A 23,033-nucleotide genomic window follows, 5' to 3' on the forward strand; every position below is an offset into this window, starting at 1 on the left:
ACTGAGTTTGTTTTTTCGTTGTGGGTGTTTGTTTATTTTGGTACTATTTTATTTTATACTGTTTTTCAGACCTGAATCAAGTTTTCATACTTGGGCTGCCTTGTCTTCCAGTTTTCATATGCAATTTTTTTCAGGCATCTTGGCCCAATCTTATGAAGAGAGAGGCCATGGTTAGAATAGTGTGATAAAACTGTCAATTCCTTGGCCTTTTTATTATCCATTACCATCAGATAATGGCAGCAGGAAGAGCAAAACCTGTAGCCCAAGCCAGTTAATTTTGCTGTTTGTTAACAGCTTTGTTGAAAGATCATTTGGGGTAATAAAATGAAGATTATCTTTTCAATATTAGTTATCTGTATAAGATTCCTTTTTCTCTATTATAATGGATAATTTAAGATTGATTCAGTATGGAAGAAACATTTTAAAGTACATTAAAAGGATGCTAAGTACTGTTTGAAGATGCACAGTTTGTAATTGTGCAGAAAATTCTATTATTTGGCCTTAAAAGTAAATTAATCCAAAAATGCAGAATTTTCATATTGTCAGTGACTTTCAATTTAGTATAATTTGTTCTAAAATTATTTGGTTAAATGTTGCCTACACAAATTAGCATTGAAGTTTATACATTTTGAATAATGCTCTTTGAAAATAAATTATTTGTCAACAATTATATTGATAAGGTGTCATGGTCTGTATTGAATAAATCTCAAGATAATTCACCTTCAAAAATATTACATACATTTAATGCCACAGAAAAGTTAATGTACTAAAGCACCTAATGTAATACTGCATTTAATATAAATATTTAGAAAAGGAAATATTGACCAAAAAATTGGGAATAAATGTTAAGATTTCCTTTTCAGACAAATTTAATCTTTGACCCTGAATATATACATAATCTTAAACTGATACGCTGCGTGTCTTTTAAAAAGCGTGTAGCATGTTTTTCAGTAACTACGTGCTAATTGGTGTGCGTGTTTCTCTTCTCAGCAAGGTGTTTGGGAAACCCTGCTCGCAGCTCTGGAGATGCTCATCCGAGCTGATCACCAGCAGCAGATGCTGAATGTCAAGCAGTTACTGAAAGCACGAGTTGTTCATCACTTTCTGCTGACTTGTCAGGTTTTGCAGGTACTTTTCATGTAGCTTTACTTTTGGAGATATTTTCTGCAGTTACTTCTGTTTAATGGAATCAAATTTTTGTGGGACTTCCAATGGAATCAAATTTTTGTGGGACTTCCAACGGAATTTTTCTCTTTTCCATCTTCCCTATTCTCCCGGATCCCTTCTTTAACAAATAATATAGGAGTTTCTCAACCCCTGCCTCTTAGAGCTTGATCTTCACACTGTCATTGTTCCTAACTCAATTACAAAAGAACAACAATTATGAATTTCTGAGATTGTCCTTTCTATTGGGATATAAATAATTGGGATATAAATAATTTTGTCGTCTTTTGAACATCAACAATAGTGAAATTTTAGCTTGTTCCACCAAGCTTTGCATGGTGGCAGTATTGTAGGCAACAAGGTTTATCTGAGGCATGATTATTGCTAACTAAAACTTGTTTCCACAGTCCTTAAATAACAAGTACAAGTATGTATTGTTATAAGTATGTATTGGCTGAAGATCTATTATGTGTGCTAGAATTAGCATGTTGAAAATAGATCCAAAATATTATATTGGAAAGTGGCACTGACGTCACCAGTTGCATTGTAGTGTCTGTGCTGTGGTCTGGCTTCTACCTGTTTCCCTGAAAATAAGACCTAGCCGGACAATCAACTCTAATGCGTCTTTTGGAGCAAAAATTAATATAAGGCCCCGTATTATATTATATTTATTATATCATATCAAAGACTCGGTCTTATATTATAGCAAAATAAGACCAGGTCTTATATTAATTTTTGCTCCAAAAGATGCATTAGAGCTGATGGTCCAGCCAGGTCTTATTTTCGAGGAAACACGGCAGTTACATTTCTTTCTCTGCCTTCCCAGATATCCTTCTGTCAGCTTGTTCGGTGTGTGGGGCTCTTCCAGGTTTGTCTGTCTGTTCGTTCAGTGTCTGAGCATCTATTAGAACTCTGTCAAGTCAGATGAATACGGATGTTCCCATGGCATTAGTGATATTTTATTTATGTTTTTAATGCCTGTTTTGGCGGCACTAGTGACTTCTCATTGTACTTGGCATAAAATCCAAAAGCTACGACAATATCTATACGGCTTGTGTAATCTGCTGCCACTCCAGCCTCATTTTATGCCACTGCAGCTCCCCCATCCCCCCCCGCCCCCCTCCACACACACTTTCTTTCTCTTCCTTCGTGACCCTTTACCCACCTCAGGGCACGTGCTATTCCTTCTGAGCGTTGAAAGTTATCGATCCATTCCTTCCATCTGGCCAGCTCCGGCTTATTTTTTCTGCCTCAACTTTAAATTTACTTCCTGAGAGAAGCCCTTCCTGCCCTTTTCATTTCAGTCAACGCTTTCCCCTTTCTATGCTTGTTCTCACTCCGCACATATACAATTTGTTAGTTTTGTCATTTATAACATTGTAATTTATTTCCCTCTGTAAACCTTCTGTAATGACAAGCGGGGAAAACAAAGGAGTACACACACACAAGTTTAAAAGGTTTTCATATATATATATTTACTATTGATCAAAAATCACTTGGCTAAATATACAAAGAAAGTTAATAGGGAGCATCTAAAAGCAGTAATACATTTTATAGGATAGCAGCTATTACAGTAGATGGTAAAAGCTCATCAAACTGTGGGAAAGTACCATTGGAGAGGTCGGGAACTAACCAGATCTCCCCAGGCCTGCGGCTGGAGATCAGGGAGTCCCCTGATGCTGCAAGCTGCATACAAGTTCCCAAGAAAGGCAGTTAAGACTAAACTATACACATTAATAACAATGTTATGCCAAAGAAGCTCACCAAACTGTGGGGAAATAACAGCGGAGAGGTCGGGAACCAGCCAGACCTCACCAGGCCCGCGGCTGCAGGTCAGGGCATTTCTTGATACTGCAAGCTGCATACAAGTTCTCAGTGCCAATGCCAGAGTGATGACGAATGACCAATGCACTGCTATCTGAGGTCTGTCTTATATATCTCTTCAGACGTATTTTTGAGCCAAGTTTCTTGTTCCTGCCTCCCCCACCCCAACAGGGAATGGTCAGTTCTGGGAGGGTTCGGCAGTTACTGTGATAAAAATGTTGCTTATCCGGCTGAAGGGCCAGTTCATTTGGACAAACAATACCTACTGTTCTCACCTGGGACCATTGGCCCAAAGCCTTCCAAAGCCTGTCAACATGCCTGTTATGTCCTTCTGATATAACTTAGTTACTTCTTCACCTCATCTGGTGATGTAGGTGAAACAGAAAACAGTATTATCCCATCTCTCTCCTGCCGGGGATGAGATGAGGGAGAATTTTCTTAACCCTAAGCTAACCATCACCTCACATGAGGGGAAAAACAACAGCACCTCGTGTAAGGGAACAAAAAGCTAACCCTAACCATCACCTTATACGAGGGAACTACCATCACCTCATGAAGACAAACCTAACCATCACCTCATGAGGGAGAAACAGACGACATGAAACAATGAAGCTGTATCAGCTCTGGAAGCTATATCAGCCAATGAAGGCGAATTTTCCCCACACCTTTTGAGGACGGGGATAATATTTTTGTTGATCACACTGTAATCCCAGTACCTGGCACATATAGGCACCCACCCTGTAAGTGTTGTTGAATGAATGAATCCTGAAAAAGCAAAATCAATAACGTTTATTGCCTTTCTTGGCCCTTGTGGTGTAAATTGGACTATTGTCTTCAAGAATACAGTAAAATGCTCTCAGACCTCTTGCTTCTGAATATTTCATGTATCATTTGTGCATGAGTTTTGCATATCTATTTTGAAACTTGTTGGCCAGTTTCAGTGAGTTCATATGACAGTGTGAAGTTCTTATTCAGTCTGTTCGTGTCAGAAAAGTAACATTTATAAATTTGGAGATTTCAATATATATTCTCACATCCATATTATTTCTAAAAATGCTAGAAAAATCCAGATACCAATTCCCTTTCCTGAAAAATATATTTCCTCACCCTTTTTCATTTAAAAAGTCTATTTATCAAATTAACAATTATTTATTAAGAATAGCTTTCTGATAGGTATTGTGGGAAGTGCATAAAGAAATAAACTTAATTGTTACCTTTAAGGTATCTCAGAGTATTTAAGGAAGTTCAATAAATTGGTAGTATATTGGATGTGAGGTGGTCTTACTAGGTCTTGAGTACAGTCTAAAGAACCTGAGCTTTGGAGATAAGAATGAGAGGATGAAAATAGGCAGCAAATATGAAGGAGAAAGGCAGAATTAATGGGTCTTGATTCTGTCTAAGTAGAAGCTGCAGGAGAATCAAATATATAATGTAAACTTTCACACTGGAGGACTATAAGAATGATAGCATCATTCAAGAGAGAAGAATGGCACGTGCCAGCTTTGTCCTTTAAACCCTCTGCATTTGAGATTACGGGGGACATTCAGTGGCAGTGACGGCTAGGCACTGAGATGTGCAAGATTGGAACTGGGGAGAAGAATTAGACAATGACATTGGGAATGGTCCCTACTGGTGTAAGAGCGAAGCCATGGGGATAGGTAAGCACTAAAGAGAAATAAATGTCGTGAGAGGATCACGCACCTCAGGAAACATCCATTTTCCAGGTGAAAGAAAGGGATATGGAAAGAGGCATCGAAGAGGTGAGAGAAGAACCAGGAAACTCAGTAAAGTGAAAGCCAAGGTGGGCAGAAGAGAAGAACCTGCCACGAAAGAGGTGGTCTCTACGCCAAATAATATAGAAAATTTAATGAACACGTAGCGTAAAGGACCGTTAAATTAGATGTGCTGAATGGCTGGCAGAATTTCGTTAGATGAAGAAGAGCCAGATGTCGGGGACTTTAGACGACGGTGTGTGCAGTGGAATGACTGGAGGCGGTGAGAATAAATGATTAAAAGTCCAGCACCAGAAGGAAAGAGCAGAATGTTAGCAGAATGCTAACAAAAAGGTCCCAAAAAGGTCAAGTTCATGGATTTTGTGGAGTTTTTTTAAGAAATAGGATACCAGCAACTATTTGTCAGGCGTCAGTGGAGAGGGCCAGATTGAGGAAACCTGGGCTGGGATGGAGTTAGGAATGAATGAAGTGGCCACCCGGACAGTGGGATGGTACAAGGACACGATTTAGAAAAGTGCAGAGGGTCGTAGCAGAAACCGCACTGAACTGGAAGCCAGGAGACCGCGTTGTCACCTTGGCTTGGCCACAGCAGCTGTGAGATCTTGGCAAAGGGGTTTTGTGCTTCTTCTGTACACTGTATTCTCTTAGTACATCTGAGTCAGACTAAACTGTTTCCAAGTTAACATCTAGCTTTTACTTCTGAAGAGGAGTGGATGTTGAGATATAGCATATGTTTGGATATGGGGAGAGGGGAGATGAGGAAGTTTATTTAACTCCCATTGCCTTCATCTGGAGGCCAGCTGCTACCCACTGGGGAGGGGGGATTAGAGACGATAATTTACTTATCCCCGTCTTTACTTGTAGTAATGAGTTGGCATTATTCCCGGCAGCAGTGCAGTAGAAAGAGACCGAGGTCCGAGTGTGAGTCATGGCCGCACTACCTGCATGTTTCCTGTGTGGTTTCCATGCTCAGGAACGTAACCACCTAGAGCCTTTAGAGTCTAGAAATGAGGGATCAAAGCTCTCAGCTGCTGTGAGAAAGCGCTTTGCAGACTGGGGCAACACCGTGTTCATGTCATGGGTTTGGTCTGTCAGAAATTTCCCCTCCGATCCCACAGTGGCAGCAGCAGTCGTGGTAGTGGCAGTAGTGATAACGCCACCAGTGGTAGTGACATTTATGTGGGGCTTACCACATGTGAGGCACTGGTCTAAGAGTTTACGTCACTTATTCTTAACAACAGCCGCATGAAGTAACACTGGGGTGACTCCCAGAGTATATAAAGCACCTGAGGCGTGGGGATATTGAACGTGTCCAAATCACACAGCTAGTGAGTGGAGGAGCCAGAACGCAGACGTGGGCAGCTGAGTCCCTGGTTGTGAGTGCTAGAATACAACTTTGCCTCAGTCGGTTAAGATAAATGGGCTAGAATTGAATTGCCACTGGTTTTAGTGAGTTTTTAATAGCAGGATTCCTTGAATTGAGAAATAGAAATGCAATGTAATGGTAAATATGGTCAGACCAGAGAAGTAAACCAACGCAATCCTATCTTAGAAGGAATATCTTGCTTAAATGAAAACTGTTGGTTAAGTTGACAATTCTCTTTAAATCTAAAAGGAGTTTGGTTTTTATTTTTTCAGGAACACAAAGAGGGGCAGCTTACATCCATGCCCCGAGAGGTTTGTAGATCATTTGTGAAAATTATAGCAGAAGTCCTTGGATCTCCTCCAGATTTGGAATTATTGACAATTATCTTCAATTTCCTTTTAGCAGTTCACCCTCCTACTAATACTTACGTTTGTCACAACCCCACAAACTTCTACTTTTCTTTGCACATAGGTAGGTATAATCTTTTTTGTTAGATCTTGGCTATCTCCATTTTTGTTTTTCTTCCCATTTCATCCACATTTGTTTGATATTCACTGAATGGCCTCTGTGTTCTAGAAACTGCCCTAATTACATACTGGGGTTGGGACAGGGCAGAGGGCTATGACATGAACCAGACACGGTCTCTGCCTTCAGAGAGCTTAAATGCCACGGGGAAACATATACCAAACTATAGTAAGAAACAATATTTGGTAAGCACCCCATAGATGCAAAAGAAGAACTAATTAGATTTCAGAGGAGTGAAGGTTTCATCAGACAGCTGTGGTAAGAGAAGATTTAATTTACATATCTGACATGGACATTGAAGAATTTAGGTAGAGTTTGATAGGTAGATTGAAAAATTAGCATTCCAGGTGAAGAGAATGATGTAAAGGAAGGAAAAATAGAGAAAATAAAGACTAATGACTTTTACCTAAATATAGGGGATCTATAAAGGAGTAATGAGCAATACCATAAATATTGTTTGCGACCATCATTTATTTTTTTCCCTCTAAGGTCGTATTAATTGGATTCTTGAATGTAAGGCCAGAGAATTTAAACTTGTAACATTCTAGTTAGAGGTCATTGAAGGGTTTTGTTTTGTGTCTGTTTTGAGCAAAGGGATATGGTGTAAGTAAATTATTGCAGTAAAATTCAGGAAAGAGAAACAACCCACATAGAATGAGTTGAAGCTCTAAAAATAGATGAGACCTGAAGACAAGTGGAGCAAGGGAAGGAAAATGGAAGCTAAGGATAGAACTATTGGTATTAGTACTATTTGGAAGGTGGGATGAGAAAGATCATCAGTATAAGGAAAAGATGGAATAATTAGAGTTCTAAAAGAACCAGGAAAATGTAATGTGGTAAGAAAGCAAGCAAGACTATACTATGAGGAAGCTAAACAGTAAATTTAGAGGGGAAAACTGGTTGTAAAACAGCCGTTTTAAGGAATGTGATAAATGAATAAAACGATTCAGCAGCAGTAAAAATCCAAATGAAATTAGACAGCATGACTTTGTGTTCGGTTCAACACTAGGGAATAAAGTACTGTCAAGATTCTGAGAGCAGCGTAATTGCAAAGATGGGTAAAATACGGTCCCATCCCTTAAGGAGAGGGGAGTGAGGCATAAACAGATAATTACACTGTGTGGAAAGCACAGTGATATAAGTATTTTGTTTTCTGGTAGCATAGAGCGTGGTGAGGGGATGCTTCCTGGAGGAGGTGATACGTGCTCCGCGTCTTAAATGATGGGAAGGAGTTGAAGGGAAGGGCCTCCCGGGCAAAGCAAACAGCTTGATAGGGAGCTATGAGAAACAGGTGTTGCTGAAGTGTAATGTAAGAAAAAAAGGCCGGAAAAGGGTCTGGGGACAGATCGTGGAGATAAGATGCTTGGACTTAATCCAGACTGGTAAGGAGGCAACAGAGGCCCTGGAAGGTGTTAAGCAGGGGATGACGTTTGATAGAATTCTGGTAGTAATGTGGATTTGAGGGTGACCAGATGTCCGTCACCGATACCGTTTAGGAGTCTGTGACAATAATCCCGGTAAGAGGTGTTAGGAGCCTGCACTATAGCACTGTGCTAGGGATGGAAGAGTTTAAGAAACAGGAAATAAAGTCAGTAGAACCTGGAGACTGACTTCATGTAGGTAAAGGAAAGGCAGTGGTCAAAAGTGGCTCCAGGGTTTTACGTGGGAAATGGGGGCTTCTACCAAACAAACCAGCGAACAAAACAGGAGGAATGAATTTAGGGCAGAAAGATGATTCAGGTTTAGATGTGTTGCATTTGTGGTGTGCTTAAGAAGTCAATTGAATTTATAAGTATGAAGCTCAGAAAGGAAGATTAAGCTGTAGGTATCAATTTTGGAGTCATTTTGAACATTGAAGGGGATGTATAAAAATATAAGACAGTCCTTTCCTCAGTGAATGAAGAGATGAACAGTCTCCTTAGAGAGAGATCAGATTAACATAAAAAGTGAACAGTAAGCTGTTCAACTATAGAAATAACTATAAGTACAGCCGGAATTCAAGGAAAATAGGAGTTACTATCAACAAAAAATCTATAGTAAGAAATTGTCACGTGTACTCACAGATCAAATGTGTATAAAGTATGCAGTACTTTTTTCACTTTGAACATCTGTTTGTAAAAGTTTGTATTTAATGGTTTGCTTTTAAAGTTAATTTTTTTTATCCTTTTTAAATATTCTACTGCCTCAAAATTTTTTTTGATTCTAGATGGCAAGATCTTCCAGGAGAAAGTAGAGTCGATCATGCACCTGAGGCATTCCAGTGGCAGTGGGAAGGCTGCCCCCAGCCCTGAACTGATGGTAATAAGCCCGTCTGCTTTTACCGCTTCACCACCTGAAGGTAAAAATAACAAGAACGAAAGTATCACCCTTCCCAATTTAGTTCTGAATATTAATAGGTACATAAGTGTCCGTGTTTTGGCAGTATAGTATCACCTGATATTCAGACCAAATAAGTGGAAGGTTAAGCTTAAAAATTATAGAATATATGTAAGGAATCACTGCCTTCTGGTATCATGACTCTCAATATAACAAGAGATGCTCCGGACGCCTTAGGAAATGGATAGGGCTTGTGCCATTTTGCTCTGCAGCTCTTCTTTCCGTCTTATCATAATCATTTGTCTTTCATTGAATTGCTAATTTATTTCCCCACTGTCTTCAAAAGTTTGTGTCAACAAAAGAAACAACCAGCTTAAGGAAAAGCTTATAAGATTATATTTGAGCCAAACTGACGACAATTGACCAGAAGCAAAATCTCAATGGACTGAGAAAATGCTACGCAAACTGTTGGTTTCCACTTATTTTATAAGTAGAATCAAAGGAGGAGGATTACATGAAATTAAGGGGATTTAGAGGTGGGAGAAAGCAAAGCAGGGAAACCTCTGGGATTGGATAAAAGTAGATTGGAGAGACAGGTCCTTCTTTCACATAGGGCAGTACAGGGTTGTCAATAGTTCACTTTTCACAGCACGTAGAGATGGTAATCAGGGAACGAGGATAATAATGAGGCATTCTATAGTTTCCTGGTCTGGTCCGGAAACTAGGACTACTAACGTTCTAAGGATGTTATCTTAGGTGCAAAAAGACTACAGACACGCTCACTTAAGGTAGAGATTGACCTTATGAAGATGCGACTTCCTGCCATGGCCCACCTTAGTTAGGAATTTTTATGTTCACGCCTTCCTATGTGGTTATTTTCAGTCTCCTGAGCTTGTCAGGTTTAACCTGTGGCCCATTTTCCATCCGCATTTGTTTGGCTTACTCTCTCGTTCGTACCGAAACTCATCGTTCTAGACAACTTCACATGCCATGCGATTGGCTGGTCAATACTTCAGCCTCACAGTCATTCGCTCTGGGACCTTTCCTGTTACTTTATCTGCTAATATGCCTGCATCAGCATCTGTCCTGGACTTCATCATCATCAGGAACACGTCCCACCTCTGAAACGCCAATGTCCATCCTCCAGTAACAATCTCCTGTCTTCCTAGTTTCTTTGTCACCTCCCAAGTTCCCTTTCAGCCTGGATCCCTTTAGCCAGTAGTCTTCATGACACTATCTTCCATTTCCATGTTCTCTTGGCCTTTTGGCATTCTTGACCTGAAAAACCCTAATCTTGCCTCAATATAACCGTCCTCACACTGCTGAAAGCTGCTAGAGAAAGTAATTGTTGAGGATTCCTGCCATTACAGGGTCTCCCACAGATGCTGGCCTTTTAATGTTGGCTGCCTTGTAATTTTTCTGTATGTTCAGAAGCAATTCCCTCTTCTATTTCCACAGCAAAGATGTTCAAGTCTTTAAGCTTACGGTGCTTTTCTGTCTTCCTAATTTACTCCTAACAGACTATCTCATCCCGACTGTTAAAAGAGAAAAAATAGGTATGTGTCTCCTGGTTGTGAACTGGGTGTGCGTCTTCCTTTCCTGACTGCTGTCCTCTTCCACACTGAAGCTTTGCTTTTATTATCTGTCCCTTATCTTGTCACTGTCTCCAATACAAATTATTAAATAGTGCAGATAAGGTAGCCATATGGACAGACAGGACAAGATGTACAGGCATTGATCTCCAGTTTGTTTCTCCCCCAAAGTGTTTCAGTTATTCTGTAGCACAGTTTATGGCCTCTTATTATAACATTTTATGGCTATGTTTTAATTATTATTATTAAAATTAATTATTTTATTTGGAATTTTATAGGAAATGTCAATTTTTAAAATCATTGTGCATCACTCTGAAACATTTTCAAATACAGTCATTCCCCCCATTTTTTCTAAATCTTTTGAACAGAAGCTCTTGGCAGCCTTAGCCTTCCTGCCCAAATCCAGAAACAATGAGGAAAAACTTCTGAGTTATTTTTTTGCCATAAATTTGATGCCCTACAGCAGTTCATTCAGAGCCTATTTATTCTATAGCAGGGCTTCTCAAGTTTTAACATGCAAAAAATTCAGCTGGAGAGCTTGTTAAAATGCAGCCCCCGGGGTTCCCCCTCATCCATTCTGATTCAGTAGATCTAGGGTGGAGCCTGAGAATGTGCATTTCTAACAGTCACACAGGTGGCGCTGATGCCCACCCCGGTGGTCCCCAGAGCACTCCTTGAGTAGCATTCACTTCCGTCTAAGGCACTTAGAATGAGTGACTTTCCTGGTCTCCTGCATAGAATATTAGAAGCTGCACATATGAGAGCTGTAGCAACAACAGAAAAAAACTGTCATTTCTCACTAATATTAATAGCAGCAAGAAGTGACTGCAGAAATGGAGGAGCGAGAGAATGGCCTAGGGCCATTTAGTCTAGTTATAACAAGCACAACTATTACTGCCTTTAATCGAGCACCTGTTCTTTGCCAGGCACTGTGCTGGGTTCATCACAAATGTGATCTCACTTAACCTTTACAGCAACCTTCAAAGTCGGTGTTCCAAACCCTCATTTGACATTTGCAGAAACTAACACTCATATAATTGACTGGTGTGCCCAAGGCCACCTAACGGAACTGTCACACGAACCCAGTTCTAGCTGGCTGCAAAGTCTACACTCTTTCATTATATCAAACTGCATCCTAGTGACTGCAGGTAAATTAAGTTTTTCTCAATTCACTTCATTTCACTACAGTAGAACCATCAACCCTAATGATTTTGAGTTATTCAGTCAATATTGTATTTTGTTAGCGAGACAGGAAAAGACATACAGTTTTGGAAGATTTGAATAAAAATTAGTTAAAAGAAAAATTGTTTGGGCACTTAAGAATTTTTTTTTAATCATTTTTTTTATTGGCACTTAAGAATTTTAAGCATTAGTTACTAGGAACCTTGACCTGTATGGGCTCTTTAATTTCGCTGGATGAACGGGTTACTGCCATGGCTGTGACAGTGCAGAAAAGAAGGGGTCCCACCTAACAGACTTTTAGGTGATACTTTTCTATCTACTTTTACCAGGAAATGGTTCCTCCACTGTTATCCCCCCATGGACGGTTGCCAGCCTGCGGCGCTCTCAAAGCCTGCCAGTACTTTCTACTTCTCTTCTAATGCAGCCACAAAGACTGACCAGAAGTTCGGGTTGTGTTGCTCCCCAGCCAGAGAAATGGAATCCTCAGGGGAGTTCCGAGACACTGAAAAAAGGCCCAGAGGATTCATTCATCAGTAGCTGTGAGTCTGCAAAAGCCATTTGTGAGATGGAAGCTGGCCTTTCAGGACAAGCCTCTGTCAATGGTGTCCCCAAAGGGACATTGGAATTTCCGGTGGTCAAAGCAGATCATAAAGAGTTGGGAGCAGAACTCAGATCAGACGATGACAGCCCTGGGGATGAGTCCTGCCCACGCCGACCTGATTACCTGCAGGGACTGGCCTCATTCCAGCGAAGCCACAGCACTATTGCAAGCCTAGGGCTGGCTTTTCCTTCACAGAATGGGTCTGCAGCCCTCGGCCATTGGCCAACTCTTGTTGATGGGAACACTGAGGTTTGGGAAAGTTTTGCCTTCCCTCTGGGTTATGAGCCAAACTACAACCAAACTACAGGTGCTCACAGGTACTCACTTGTTTTTGCATGTCCCTTTCCACATTTTTACTATTCTTTGAAGAATCTCTACACTTCTAGAAATGTCTTCATTATGTAACTTCGTACAATATTACATTCGTATTAATGACAAACAGAAAGATACCTTTCTCTTTATTTTAATGCTTGATAATATTGAATTCCATATTTAACCAAAGGCTAAACCATAAATAGATCTCAAAGAAAAAAAATCTTGTGGTATATTTAATTCTTTATGGTTATTAGAGAAAAACTCTTCAGTTCAGGGAAATTATAAAGATTTATTGTTTCCAGAAGCATCTCAAGTAGCGCTGTCAGTGACGATGGAAATGCTTTACCTGTGCTGTCCAATACAGTAGACATTGGCCACTTGTGCCTATTGAGCACTTGCAATATGGCTCGTGCAATGGAGGAGCTGAATTTTTTATTTAATTTTAAATAGTTTAAATAGCATAAGTGGCTAGCAACTACAGTATCGAACTTCATGGAGAATAGAATAGTGTTTAGTAGACATATGCCTAGAAAATACTGGTGATAAAAACGGACGGCAAATTTGTTAATCACCGTTAAATCAGGAAACATTTTTTAAACGTTATGAACTTCTGTTTCACATGTTAAAATTGTTACTACAGTTGTGTACCACATAACAATGTTTTGGTCCATGATTGACCACATATAGGATGGTGGTGTACCATACTGCCTAGGTGTGTAGTAGGCTGTACTGTCCAGGTTTGTGTAGGTCACTCTATGATGTTCACACAATGACGAAATCGCCTAACGATGCATTTCTCAGAACATGGCCCGTCCTTAAGCGGCACGTGACTGTAGTCACCACAGTTCTTAAGGTAATCATCATGTCCTTTTCTCCCTGATATGGTGTTAGTAAGACTTTTGCGGTCTGTTTTAGTGTAACTGAAGACTGTCTGGTACCTATATGCTGTGGATTATATGAGCTCTTAAGCGGAGTTCTTCTCATCCTGCCCGACGTTATGCTTGAAGATGTGATGGACAAGCTGATTCAAGCCGATGTGCTGTTAGTCCTTGTTAACCACCCATCACGTGCTATACAACAAGGAGTTATTAAAGTAAGCGCAAATCCTAGACGTGTTGTTTTAATTCAGAAAAATAAATAGATGTGTAATTCATAATTTAAATATATAGGTATGTTGAAGTAGACCTTAAGTTTTATTTTATGCTTAAGAATAATGAACTGGTATAATTTGTTACTTCTTACTTATATTTTCATATGTATTATCATCTAATCTTAAGCCTTCCTCCATACGTTGATTCATATCAATATGTTTTTTTAAGTCTACCAATTATGAGGAACACGCAGTTCCCTGGGGATCTTTCCTACAGTGTAGTATCAAATCTTAGACGTTTATTACACTTCAGGTTTTAGCTCAGATGCCATTTTCTCCAAGAGACCTTCCCTGATCACCTTTCAAAGTAACCTTCCTCTGGGCCTGTTCCTCATTTATTCTGTCATAACATCCTACTTATGTCTTGTCATTGTCTTTTTATTTGTGTACTTTAAAAAAACATCTCCCACACTGAAGTACAAGCTCCAAGAGGGTAGGCATCCGTGTCTAGTATATAATAGGTACCAATAAATTGATTGATGTAGGATATTATTTAATCACTTACAGTTCAACCCAGTATTTACTGAGCTTCCATTCTATGTGCAAAACAGTGGGCTAGTTGCTATGTGGGATATAAGGGGGAATACTATAAGCCTCTACATTCAAAGGAATTTATGGTCTCCTTCACTAGAGGGAGAGAGTCGTATACCCGACTAAGGAAAATGTGAGGCTTCTGTGATGAGTGCTTCAATGGCAGTGCTAATAAAGAAGAGTGGGAGCCTAAGAGAAGCCATTAATTCTGATGAGGGAAGCAGGGAAGGATTCACACGAAAGGTGTATTTTGTATTATGCTGTAAACTTAGAAAGCTTTTTAAGTAAGGCAGTAAACAGACGTATGTTTTGGGAAGAACAGTCTGTCACCACTGTGAGGGAGTGACTGCTGGGGAGAGAGAGGGGAAATAATTTTCTTAGCAGGCTAGCACAGTAGTCCAGGGGAGAAATGATGAGTTCCTGATCCAGGGAAGTAGAAGTTAGAGGACGGACAGATTGAAGAGACATTCGCTGGAGTGGAGGAGAGGTACCTCCATATTTACACGTGGGGAGCAGGGTGAGAAAAGATTAGCCTGGAAGTCTAGGGGAAGGACGCTACTGCCCTGAGGTTGGAACCATGGTAGAAGTGAGTCTGGAAGGAAAAATAATTAATTTGGTTTTATACATGTTGCATTTAAGATGCTAGGGAAGGGTGGAAATTTAGGCCTGTGCTCAGGATAAACAATCTGTTAAGAAGTCTAGAAATAGAGGTAGAGGTGTAGGAGATCTCTCTCTGTCTCTGTCTCTGTCTCTCTCTCACTCTCACTCTCTCTCTCTCACACACACATGCCACATAATGATATTTTGGTCACTGACCGAATATGCAACCATATGTACCACCACATATATGACGGTGTTACACTCTACAGACTACGTGTGCAGTAGGCTGTGCCATCTAGTTTGTGTAAGACCCTACGATGTTCACAAATGACTCCATTGCCCAACGACTCACTTCTCAGAACGTGCCCGTTGTTAAGCTGCACATGAGTGTGCACACATTTGCTGAGAAAGTGTATTGCAGTATTGACCAACTTCTCCCCTTCAGAATTAGGCACAATCATCTATTATACTTACACTGGACTAAGGCTGCCAGGCCACTGGGTGTCCGTGTTCAGCTAAAGAGCTAGTTTCCCTGTCACAGAAGTATGAAGGTCTCCAAGACAGGGTCATCCTTAGCATTCCACAGTGGTCAGAGACAGAGTTTATTTTGTTTTGCTATGGAGGTGGCATGTTTTTTAGCTTCTTATGTTCTATATACATGATATTAAACAATACCTTACAAATACAAGTATAATACACTGATTTGTGTACATTATATACAATTTTAATGCATTATCCAAATTGTCTGAATTTTTTTCCTTAGCTGTTACATGCATATTTTAATAGAGCATCTAAGGAACAAAAAGATAAATTCCTGAAGAATCGTGGCTTTTCCTTGCTAGCCAACCAGTTGTATCTTCATCGGGGAACTCAGGAGCTGATAGAGTGCTTCATAGAAATGTTCTTTGGTCGACATATTGGCCTTGACGAAGAGTAAGTGGGTTCTTCCCTCCACCGTAACTGGGGATCTTTTGTCTTAAATGTAAAGTTTATTAAACTGACTTTTAAAATTATTTGGTCACTTTTAGAAAAAATTTGCTAAAAGTCATTTTCCTGGTGAATCAATTTTTTATTCCCCGTATGATATTCTTTCTAATATAACACCTTCCTTTGTATTTCATTCACTAGTTATAAAGTAGAAACAAGTAAATAATTGCATTCATGAAAGACAGAGGTGATCAAGATTAGGCGGATAGTTTTAACACAAGGACATTACTGAACAGCAAGGTGGCTCGTGTGCTCGCAGCATCAGATTCCATGAGTGACCCATGGAGAAGCCCCTCACTTCCCTTAGAGCCTTCAGGCTACCTGGGAGAAGAGCCAGTCCCTCACCTGGAATTCCAGGTGTGCTAATTACTGAGTTCTGACCGTGGTATAATGCTGAATGAAGGGTTAGCAAACAAGCACAAAAACAAAAGAATAATTTCTCCCAAACCAGAAGTTTGACAGGAAAGTTAAAGTGGTATTTCTGCCTATGATAGACAGAAATGTGTGTCTCATTATTATTATTATTATTATTATTATTATTATTATTATTATTATTAGTGTCTCCTACTTATTCACACCTTGAGGAATGTACTTATTAATTGCAGTGATGACAGTAGTACTTGTCATTTGCATACAGTTTTTGGCTCTTTCACAGCAATTCTGCATTATCTCCTTTGATTCTCACAACAGCCTTGAGAAAAAGTAGGGCAAATATTACCACCCATATCTGACAGATGAGAAAATGAGGTACCAAATGCTTAAACAGTCTCCCTTCATCACGGAGACAAATAGTATTGGGACAAGAGCTCAAGACTCATTCCTTTTGTTAGCCCTCTCTTTACTAGCTCACTGACTCTCAATTTTTTTTCCTGTGCACTGTTATATAGACCCTTAAAGCAGGGGTTCTATAGACCCCTAATGGGCCCACAGATTAAATTAAAGTGAGTCAATTGAAGCCATGAAATTGTTTACATGTTTCATTTGAATATTGGTGTATTTACCTTGGGGCAGATTTCTAGCAACACCTTTTATCTTATTGTTGCAGGGGTCTGTGATCTAAAAAAGTTAAGACTCTTTGCTCCCATGTTTATTTTTTATAGCTTCAGAATCAGGTAAACAAAACGGCCATATTGCAATCAGTTTTCCTTATTTTCTTGGTTAAGTAATTCTAACATGCTCTTAATTGTGTATTATTTATTATAGACTTGATCTGGAAGATGTGAAAAACATGGGACTTTTTCAGAAGTGGTCTGTCATTCCTATTCTGGGACTAATAGAGAACTCTCTATATGACAACATGCTCTTGCATAATGCTCTTTTACTTCTTCTCCAAATATTGAATTCTTGTTCGAAGATAGCAGATGTGTTGTTGGATAATGGTCTCCTCTACGTGTTATGTAATACAGTAGCAGCCCTGAACGGATTAGAAAAGAAGTAAGTTTTAAATTGTTATTTAAAACTGCATCTGACAAATACTTTGGAAGGGAAAACTTTAGTAATAGGTTTTAGTAATCAGGTAAAGCATCTGATTTTTCATAACACTTTCAAAGAACTTCTTTCTTACAAAACTGATTGAATTAATTAAATTAAATTTGGAGGTGCATATTTTCCATCATTTTCAACAAAGTTTAGTTAACAGAGATGATATTTATATGACCTACTTATAGGTACTTAGAACTTGAAGACAAGTTGAATAAGTTTAGCGGTCCTGAAATATACTTACCAAGCTTCCACTAAAGTCTTGTAAAAATTATTATCTCTATAGGAATAGGAAATTGAGGATGAGAGATAGTAAGTTGGTGAAGATCACACAGCTAGTAAATAGTAGATAACCTGAGATTGAACACTTACTTCAAAAGCCTATGCTTTGAACTCACTGTGCTGTCCTACTTTTAGCAAACTGCAGCACTGTCTACTGCCAAAACTTAATTTCTAATTGCTGAGGTACATCGGCAAATGGCTGACCACAAAATTGAATAACAGCTTTAAAAAATAAGAGATTACATTTTTATTTGAATTTTGTGTCTTTGGTGTTTGCGTTTATGATGTACAGTGTAACATTTTTATTAGCATAATGTTAAAATATAATTCTCCAGAAGCACCATCTTATGGCATGGTCAAGCATTAAATACTATCTTGCAGAGAAGATAGAGCATATCCTTGGCGATACTTAGGCCAAAGAGGTTCTGTGAGTACAAGAGAGACTCCTTGCACTCAGCTCAGTTCAGTTCTGTATGCTGGACATATGAGAAATACAAAGAAATACAAAGTACTGTATTTCCTAAAACACTTAGTCTTGATTACATTACAATACATTAAGTTGGTAGAACTTGGGAAGAGTGCCTGCAGGCGTCTTCTAGAAGTAGTTTGTTGTTTTTATAAATAAATTGTACCTAGTGAATGTCCCTAATATGAGACTCTATTAATTGACCCAAACAATTGCCATTTCTAACTCTTGTTTGATTTGGAAAAAGTAAATGGAGATTAGTATTTATGCTTAATATCACACACTGAGGTAGATTATCAAGGTTAAAAATTGAGGGACAGAAGTAATTAATTCATATGTATTAGGTATTTATAAGTGATTAGTATGTATTCAAATCTATTATTTCTTTGAGTCCTTAAAATAACTATAATTTGTATAAGTGAGATTCAGAGAGGTTAATTAATTGATTTAAATTCATCTTCTCTGCAAAGCCTTCTCAGAATGTTCTGCTCATACCTACAAAATCTCCACCGTTAGTGTGGGTTAGCAGCCTGCCTATGATTTCCCACAGTATCTTGTGTTAACCCCTGATGTTACACTTTGTACCATTTACTGTTTGTAGTTATCTCTTTACTTGTCTGCTCCTCTGCAAGACAAACTGTTCGACAGGAGTCAAAGCATGCCTTCCTATTTCTATTTCTAGCGTGCATTTCATATTACTTGCCATAGAGTAAGCATGAATAAATGTTGAATGAATGCATGCATGCATGAATGACTGCTGGTAGAACAGGGATTAAACCCGTTCTCTTTGCCTTAAATCACTTGTTCTTTTTCTTTAGCATTCCTTTGAATGAATACAAATTGCTTGCTTGTGATATACAGCAACTTTTCATAGCAGTTACAATTCATGCCTGCAGCTCCTCAGGCATACAATATTTTAGAGTCATTGAAGACCTCATTGTACTGCTTGGATATCTTCAAAATAGCAAAAACCAGAGGACACAAAGTAAGATTGAATTTTTATGGAGTTTGGGGGGAGTTGTGTAGTAGTCAAAAATGTTATTTGAACCTAATCTCTTTCTTCTTGGAGACTATTTTACTGAAAGTTTATACTTAATTTTGTGATGATATCTATCAGCTTTTAAAAGAAGCCTCCTTAAATGGCAAAAAGAAAAAAAAGTGATGCCTGTATGTAATTAGTAGCTGGCAACATATTATTCAAAGAAGCTGCTGATCTCTCATACCAAATAGAATTGAAAGGCTTATGTTGAATAATAATGCCCTTTAGTTTTCTTTAATGGCAAATATTAATGTGACTATGAAACAGAAAAATGTGAGAATTTCTGGTTAACCTTTTGCCTTATATATTAAAAACTTGTTCTTTAAAACAATTATATAAAATGAAATACATTTGTGGACTGGTATTTTTCCATTAAATTTTTTATAGCGACCATTTAGAAATTTGCTTTAAAATTGCTTGTAAAAACAGTTTAAAAAATGTTTGTTGTGCTCGCTTGGGCAGCACATATACTAAAAAAATATTTACCATCAAGAACCATGCTGATTAGCAAGTTTTAACTTATGACAATTTAGATATTGCATGAATATAAACATAATTCAATAAAAACATTGACAGCCACATAGTTTGAAAACACTCTAGTATCTGCTGTTTTTAGATATGGCTGTTGCACTACAGTTCAGAGTTCTCCAGGCTGCTATGGAATTTATAAGGACCACCGCAAATCATGACTCCGAAAACCTTACAAATTCATTCCAGTTACCTTCTGCTCCCCATCAGACAGTATTTCAAAAGCGGAAGAGCATTGCTGGTGAGTATTGAAATAATATTTTAATAACTACAAATTGAAGGTAGCTTGGCTTTCATATTTTCTGGTGCTATTCACGTTTTTAAAGTATGATTTTAAAAGTTAAGCTATAAAATTTGAGAAATTTTTCCTCCCAGAAGAAACTACTCTACTGCTTTCTTTTCAGTGCTGTTCTTATTTAATTATCTCTTGAGCACCCGCCATGTGCTAAGCAGTGTGTTAAATGTTGAAGATACAGTGATTTAAAGAAACAGAGGCAGAATCTGCCCTTGCAGAGATTATAAAATAGTAGAGGAATGTAGAAGTTGGGAATCAAGACTCTGACAGGGCAACCCAATTTACATCAAGAGGTAGGGAAGTCTCTGAGGAGGTGAGATTTCAATATGGCCCCAAAGGATGGAAAGGAGTGAACAATGTCAGAGGACGGTGTTACAGGCAGAAGGAACGGCTTCCGCGAGAGTTCCGGCCGGAGAAAGCAAGTCTTGCTCAGGGAGCTGGAAGAAGCTGTTGGCTGGAGTGTAGCACTGGGGGAGAGCGACGTGTGAGGCTGCACCTGTGGTATGGGCCTGTTTGCATGTGACCATAGAGGCTATGTTAGGAGTTTAGACTTCATCCTGATGGGACCTCATCAAAGGTGCTTAAGTAGGTGGCATGACATTGTCAGATGTTCATTTTCTATAGACCACTGTGGCTCCTGTGTGGAGAGTGGATTAGAGGTGAGTACAAAAGATGGGGGCAGAAGGGGTGTCAGGCAGGAGGCTATTGCCATAGTCAAGGTAGGGGACAGTGGTGGCGCAGATGTGGTTAGAACACACACTATATCAGGGCTTGCTATGAATTAGTACATAGCATCAAATAGTAAGTATTAATACTGTTAGACTTCCTTATTTTTTCTACAAAATCTGCTATACCCTTTATACTTTACACGCATGATGCTGAAAGATAGCATAATACACCCTCCTATATGTATCTAAGGTACACAGACACATATACATATACATGTATATATGTATAGTGGGTATATATGTACACACACGTATCTCCAAACAGAGTGTTTGCTAAATTGTTTGACGTTTAATCACCGACACAGCCTTAAGGGCTTTTAAATCCAAATCTGTCTGTTACTTATGTTAAACTACTTCATTGTATTTAGTGCTATGCCGAATTTGAAAACCATGTGAAAAACTCATCTGTAGAGAAAAGCTATTAAATATACATTGTTTGGCAGTCGTATTTAGATTGTGCTAAATAAAAGCTTATGTAAATAAAACTTCTAAAACACCCACATTGCCCCTCTCCAGTCTTCCTTCATTTGGCATCTGAACACAGTCTCTCCCCTTGAGCTGCTTTCCCCGTCACCCCCTTTTGTTCAGGTAGAACTCCATCTTGTACCAAGCCTGGCAGCACTGCTCTGCTTCCCACGTGCCAGTCTGGGCACCTTTCCTCTGCAGGATTCCTGACATGGTTCGTGACCGTTTAGATGGCAGTCACCCTCAGCTATATGAGAATGTACGCCTTTCCCACTTTCTTTCTTGTTGATATCACTCACTCTCACGTCCATTTCTTCTCTGCCTCTATCCCCAGGTCCCTGGTCGTCTCTACGTCAGTCTGTGCCTGGGCCACACAGGAGCCCCTCTGCTGTTTTCTGAGCTCTGTGGTGTCTAACAGGCCGTCCACACTCTCTTCAGATACTAACTAGCATTTTTATCACCTAGAGCCTCAGAACCCTGCTTGGCTGCAAGTTTATTTGTCTGAGTCATCTTAAAGTGGATAATGGACATTTAGTCCTTTCTCTACACCATTCTCCTGTTTTTCTGACCCCTGTGGTTTCCTTTTCGCTCTTAAGTCAATGCCATTGCTGTAAACCGTTTGTAGAATCCCACAAATCTTGCACTTGATAAAAGACCTTAAAAGTCCTGCAGTCCGGCCTCCTCATTTTACAGATCCTCTGAGACCTAGAATTAGAGGCTGCTGGACCAAGGACACCTACACTCTTCCTTTTGTGTCCGGCACCACCTGCATCTACTCAAACCCGGTCTGTCCTATCTCTAGGGCCCATCTCTCTAGGTCTCTCCCAAGAATTCGCCCTGTTCTAAATACTGCTTTATTTAAGTTCTGTCTTTGTGCGCACAGTTTACAAAATGCCTCTTTGTATTGCTTTGTAATTCCTTCCATCTGTTTTACTTATGTATTTGGGAATGACGCGTCTTGTTTCTTCACTGTTAGTGAAAAGTATATTGGCTTTGTCCCCTATGGATACGAAAGATCCAAAGCAAGAAGCCGCTCTGCTTCTGGGTCTATTTGTTCTTAATATGGAAGTGACTAAGGGATTTCTGTTCCTAGTTCCATCATTTAGATGATGAACTGTCCCTTCAGAGATTTAAAACAAGCTCTTCTCATTAGTGTGGGGTGGCTTTTTCCTAAATAGACTTAGTTAGCATTAATTGAAAACTGCTCATTCTTCCAACCATCAGGTGCCACCTTCAGCCCCACTGCCGCCCCCTGCTGGAAGCACCTCCAGCAGGAGGTGTGGGGACAGCCAGCACCTGCAGCTTCTCTTGGGGCCACACCATGTTCTTGGAGCAGACAGATTTCCTCTGGGAACCCCCGTTTCTTCAGCAGCGCTTTCGTCATTATTGGGCGTCCAGTCCTGTTAGCGGAGTTAGATACTATTTATTGCCAGATTAATCTTCTTACTGCCTGGCTCGTGTACCACTCTTCTGCTCAACAGCCCCGATGGGTCTCTACTACCCAGTGAACAAAGCACCGATTTCTTAGCCTCTGTCTCCTTTTTGGTAGAGATTTATAAGAGAAAGAATTTTACCTAAATGGTATGATACTGTAGCTTCTGTTTGTAAACTGGTTTCTGTTTTCAATCAATATTATAGACATCGTTCCATTTACTGTAAATATCCTTTATGTTTAATGAATGCATAATAATCTATTATATTGATTTGCCGTGATCATCTTTTGTTATCTTTATCAATAAACAAAGGTATATTTTTTTTACTTTTTTGTTTTTGCTATTATAAACAGGGTAGCAATGTACATTCTTTTATATGTATTTTTTTGACTGCTTATGAATACGAAAACCTTTACACATCACCTTGTTGCA

The 23,033-nt window shown here is 39.3% G+C and overlaps 1 protein-coding gene across 3 annotated transcripts in view; it reads left to right on the top strand.

The window, feature by feature from the left end:
* Positions 1-23,033, top strand: part of LYST (lysosomal trafficking regulator) — a 170,705-nt gene that overhangs the window by 86,685 nt on the left and 60,987 nt on the right. For all 3 annotated transcript variants that reach the window (XM_033099812.1, XM_033099811.1, XM_033099813.1), the window contains exons 20-28: positions 991-1,128; positions 6,360-6,558; positions 8,819-8,950; positions 12,032-12,620; positions 13,534-13,711; positions 15,663-15,832; positions 17,090-17,320; positions 18,932-19,098; positions 19,769-19,921. In XM_033099812.1, coding sequence (XP_032955703.1) covers positions 991-1,128; positions 6,360-6,558; positions 8,819-8,950; positions 12,032-12,620; positions 13,534-13,711; positions 15,663-15,832; positions 17,090-17,320; positions 18,932-19,098; positions 19,769-19,921 — 1,957 coding nt within the window. The remainder of the gene's footprint in view (positions 1-990; positions 1,129-6,359; positions 6,559-8,818; positions 8,951-12,031; positions 12,621-13,533; positions 13,712-15,662; positions 15,833-17,089; positions 17,321-18,931; positions 19,099-19,768; positions 19,922-23,033) is intronic.

Source organism: Rhinolophus ferrumequinum, chromosome 27, assembly GCF_004115265.2.
Source record: "Rhinolophus ferrumequinum isolate MPI-CBG mRhiFer1 chromosome 27, mRhiFer1_v1.p, whole genome shotgun sequence".
In the NCBI taxonomy this organism is placed as follows: Eukaryota; Metazoa; Chordata; class Mammalia; order Chiroptera; family Rhinolophidae; genus Rhinolophus; species Rhinolophus ferrumequinum.